Source organism: Alligator sinensis, unplaced genomic scaffold (genome assembly GCF_000455745.1).
Source record: "Alligator sinensis unplaced genomic scaffold, ASM45574v1 scaffold907_1, whole genome shotgun sequence".
In the NCBI taxonomy this organism is placed as follows: domain Eukaryota; kingdom Metazoa; phylum Chordata; order Crocodylia; family Alligatoridae; genus Alligator; species Alligator sinensis.
The window spans coordinates 1,060,569-1,065,518 of NW_005841925.1; the positions used below are offsets into that span (position 1 = coordinate 1,060,569).

Consider the following 4,950-nt stretch of genomic DNA (forward strand, 5'->3'; position numbering starts at 1 on the left):
GCGGCCCCCGCCCCTAACGGCCGCGTTCTGAACGCAACGGCCGGGCCGGGCTGGGGCGTGGCGGTTTCACCCCGTCTGGGCTTGTGGGGCGCGGGGCGTTGGGAGGGGCGGGATGGAGGACCCGCAGGGAAACCGCAGCGAGCTGCCGTTTGATTACATCGAGAACAACGACTTCCACGGGCAGTTCCACATCGTGGCGCGGGAGCGGCCCTTCGTGGTGCTGCTGATCTTCCTGGCCTGTGCCAGCGGAGGTAGAAGGCGGTGGCCAGAGCCTCCCGCCCTGCTGGACGCCCCAGGCCCAGGCAGCTGCCCAGAGCAGGCGTGGGGAGAGGTTGCTCCCCTGCTGGGCTGAGGCGCAGTGAAGCTTGAGGGGGACTGGTGCTAGGGCTCGCCCCACAGTAGCTCAGCTTCTGATCCGGGCTTGTCACTGCTTTTTATTTCTGTTTAATGTCTTCCACTGCATGTGTGCTTTTCCAGCTACACATCTTCACTGCCCAGTTTCCTTCTTTCTGTTATCTCCTTCCTTACACAGTTGCTGCCCTCAGCACTCTTCCTTATTTCTCATCTCATTTTTTTCCCCTGTGCTTGACTGACTCCCACTTCTTTTTCTGTTCTTAGCTTGCCAGTTACAACCCTTCATATGCTCCCCACTTCTCCTAGCTCTCCCAAAGACAGAGGGTCCCAAAACAAAAGGACTCAAAACACCCAGTTTTTTCAGGCAAATTGGAGCCTGAATGTGGAGTTCCTTGAGGAGGCATCCACTTGTGTGAAGCCTCAAGTATTTCACCCATTCTGTTTAAACCTCTAAACTTGTTGCCTCTCTGTTGCCATCCCATTTAAGTAACTTTCCTAATTGCTGTTGATACAAGACTATGAGTTAGCAACCTTGCAATGAAGAAAAAAATACTAAACATTTATTTCAGACAACACAGTGATATGTCAGTTTACTCCAAAGTATAATTCAGAATTTCAGTATAATTCAGGGCACGCTTTGCAGTGCTCAAGTAGCATAACCAGGGAGAGGGAATGTGAGTGGGGCATGACAGCTCCTGCTTGCTAGAGTAGAAACAGCCCTGTACCACCTGACAGGCTGGAGCAGCCCTGCCTTGTCTAGGCCTGGTTGCTGGGTGAGGAAACCACCCGCCTTTACCCTGCCCCTGCTCTCCAGTGCTTGGCACCCCCACACACCTGGGTGCAGAGGAGTTTTGCCCAGGGAACAAACTTGTTAGTTATGCCTCTGCTAATACTTAATCATAATAATATTTAACAAAAGATGACAGCCCAAATTAGTTGCAAAATGAGCTCCACATACTTAGCTGCACAGAACCAAGCCCTACAAAAGAATGTGGTTGCAGTTTAATCCTAGATAAAAAGTGAAAAATTTCACCCAAAACACCATCATAAAATGGGATTAGAGACTACATTAGAGTTTTATAGACTTCAAAAACCAGGTGTTCTGTGATTTTATGGTTCTCTGTATCAGCATCTTAAATTTGTAACTTGACCAATACTGATTATATTTATCTTTAAAAGCAATAGAAATTGCAATTCAAGTTATTGCCAGTGCAATATTGAATTGAAAGGTATTAAATGCTGTGCTACCCCTTAGTCTTTAAAAAAATATTCTTCTCCTTGAATTTTGGCTCTTCTTACCACTTATACAACCTCTGCTATTGAGTGTTTCCCACCATTCCTGGATTAGTCAGCCTTAATCATGTGAGGAAAAAATCCCATGAGTTATTAGCTAGCAATTTCTTTCCTCTGAGATGTGTGGTCTGCTGATTAACCTATCCTACACTTTGATATGGGGGTGCGGGGGACATACTGTGGACTGCTGTGAAGATACAGTTGACAGTTTCAGTGTTAAAATCATATGTTAGTTTTTATCATGATTTATTTTGACAAGTATAAGTAAAATGTATCTATGTATCTTGTTGTGAAGTATTATAATTTACATGACAAAACTCCCCATACTGTATTTTCTCATATGTGATGCTTAACTTTTCCCTAAAAACACAGGTGCTAGAAGCTCATTATATGCAAAAATTATGGTAAGAGCAGTTTCTGCTGCGAACTGGGTGAAACCAAAAGCAATATCTGCAGCATCCATAAGGAGCAGAACAATGAGCAGGCTTGGCTCCTTAGTTGCTTCTACTTAGTTACTTACTATAAGGAAAGATCTTTTGTCCTTCATTTTACCTTTCAGAAACAAGGTGTGTATTATTTTCTTGTGTTGTATGTGAGAAAATACAGTATCCTGTGTTATCCTATCCACAGCATTGCAGATCAGGTAAAAGATCATTTCATAATAGATCTGCTGGCTTGTTGATGTGCAGAGCTTCACATGTCAATGTTATAAATGACAATATTTTTCTACATATATTAATCTCTTTTTTTTTTATTACCAGCATTGATGAGGACCATTTTGAAGGGCACAAATATTCCTGTTATTGTCATTCTTTATGTCATTGGAATTATCTTTGGATTATTGGGCTACTTTGCAATAGAGGTAAATGCAACCATAATCAAAATGAGATTGGAAAGTAACAAAAGTATGATTACTTCCACCTCCTGCAGACAGTTATACATAGATAGGAAATTAAATCTAGTGCAGTAGTTCCAAAGCTCCAGTCTGTAGATCACTAGTGTTTCACAGTACAGTTACTGGTTAGATAGTGCTGGCTATCCTTGCTTTTGGGTTCTAAATGACATGACGAAACAACTGAAATAGATTAAATACTTCTTTAATACTAGTTTTCCATGGAAGAGAAATGAGATGAGCCTTGTATTTGGGATGTGATTGGAGGTCATTTGCAAAACAGCCTTTCTATTAAGGCAGGGCTGTCAAACTGGCAGCTTTCAGGCTGCAAGTAAAAGGTAAATGTGCAGCTCCTGAGCTCTCACTTGATTGCTGCCCACGCCATTGCTCTGGTTGTAAGAGCAGCCAAAATCTCCAGCTCCCCCATTCCTCCTCCAGCTGCCACTTCTTGCTTTCAGCCCAGGGGGCAGGACAACAGAGGGAGATTGAGGGTGAGTCTGGTGCTGTGTTGCAGTGGGGGTGAGTTACATCCATTGTTTGGGGGGGCGCAATGTAGTGGTAGGGGGTATGTCTGCATGAAGTTGGACAGCCCTGTATTAAGATATGGTTAACAGAATGTTTGAGACCCTCAGGATTAGTAGTTAAAATACCAATCTCAGTTGGAAAATCAGATTTTTGTTCTCTAATTGTCTCTATTTCTTCATCTGTGAAACTCGGATAATAACTACTTGATTTATAGGACTGTTCAGTAGTTTACTTAATGTAAAGTTTTTTGAGATCGTTTGATGGTAGGCATTGAATTCAGAGTATTATTCAATGATCTAGTCACAAAAAAGTTACTGCAGGAAGTAGGCAGGTGGTATGTTAGTTTAGGGAGGCATGAGCTTTTGTAGACAAGAATCTACTTTATCAGATGCTATTAAAGGATTGCCAAATTACTGAAGAAATGTCAGTAAAACATAGTACAAAGATAAAGTAATTGTTTCTTGTCTGATTCAGAAAGCTGAAGTGAAGACTCCCTAGCAGTAAACTTGGAACAGAACATCAGGTTTCCTTTATTGAAACTGGGGACTCCACAGTTATAATTCTCTAGTACCTTCTTTACTTACCAGGGTGTTGGGTAATGTTGATCCTTTTTTGAAAGCAAGGAGTTTCAGTTGCAAAAGGACTTTCTTATCAAATAAAAAGCATTTTAGAGCAGTAATTTATCTTGAAGTCTTTTCTTTAGTGAGTCAGGCTAGTTAGGAGTCTTTCCACTCTAGTCAGGCTACCCTTCACCTATGCAGGTCTGCTTGATTTCTCTCTTTGTCATCTCACTTCTGTTTCTCCATTCAGATGCTTTGATGTACTTTAGATATGAAAGTAAGTGCTTGAAAATCTTTGAAGTCTTTGTGAATGGAAGGATTAACTTCTTCAGAAGGCCCAGGCTTCATCAGCTCATTAATAAGAAAATACCTATAACATCAGACTATAGTTAACCCTCTGATGAACAGAAAGATGGGAAGGAGTACTGATTTGTGCAGACTCAGAATGAGAAAACCTTTCATTTCTCGTAATGCTTTGTTCAAATATTGACAGAATTTGGGAAAGGCCCAGATTCTGAGACAGCTCCTTAGCTAATGCAGTAGAATACATAGCTCTAGGATAGGTGTGATGTGTGTGCATCCTGAGCAAAGTAGGTATGTCTACATGGCCTAAGGAATTGCTGTCTAGACATACCTGGGCTAGCTCAGGTACCCAAAGTAGCATAGCTATAAGTAGTATAGCATGTTGCTACAGTTAGGTTACTTGGCCCTGTTAAAAAACAGTGGGTGCATCTACACAAGATGCTTTACTGTGCAGTAGACTAATCTGTGCAGTAAAGCATCACAGTCTACATGTGTGGGCCATTTACTGTGCAGTAAATTAGGCTACTGTGCAGTAGTTACTGCACACTACCACACTTGTAGATGCTGACCAGAAGCAGATTTGTTCCCAGTCAGCCTAGGCATCAGGGGCCACAGGGGACAGGGAGCATTCTGTCCCTGGTCCTGGTGTGCTCATTCCAGGACTGGGGAGCTCTCTGCCCCCTGTCCCAGCTCTCAGCATGGAGCTAGGAACTCCAAACCCAGTTCTCACTCACTCTTCAGGGCAGCTCTGCATAGCACAGAGCTTGGAGCTCCAGCACCCACTCACTCTCCAGAGTCCCCAGCTCTGTGCCATGCAGAACTGCTTTGGGAGGCAGGTGGAGGCTGGAAACCCAAGTAGGGCAGCTGCTGGTGAGCCCTTTGCCCTCCTGCTCAGCAGGAGGCTGGCTAGAAACTATCTTGCAAAAGGGGCAGCTGCTGGCAAGCCCCCTGCCAAGTGGGGACAGTTCCCAGCCAGTCCCCTGCGGAGCTGGGGGGGGGGGGGGGGGGGGGGGGGGGGGGGCG

At 44.1% G+C, this 4,950-nt stretch overlaps 1 protein-coding gene across 1 annotated transcript in view; it reads left to right on the top strand.

Annotated features, from left to right (window-relative positions):
- The first annotated feature begins 98 nt into the window (after positions 1-98).
- Positions 99-4,950, top strand: part of LOC102386082 (sodium/hydrogen exchanger 10-like) — a 187,372-nt gene continuing 182,520 nt past the window's right edge. Inside the window, exons 1-2 of the mRNA XM_006019214.3 lie at positions 99-251; positions 2,409-2,509. Coding sequence (XP_006019276.1) covers positions 113-251; positions 2,409-2,509 — 240 coding nt within the window. The 5' untranslated portion in view covers positions 99-112. The remainder of the gene's footprint in view (positions 252-2,408; positions 2,510-4,950) is intronic.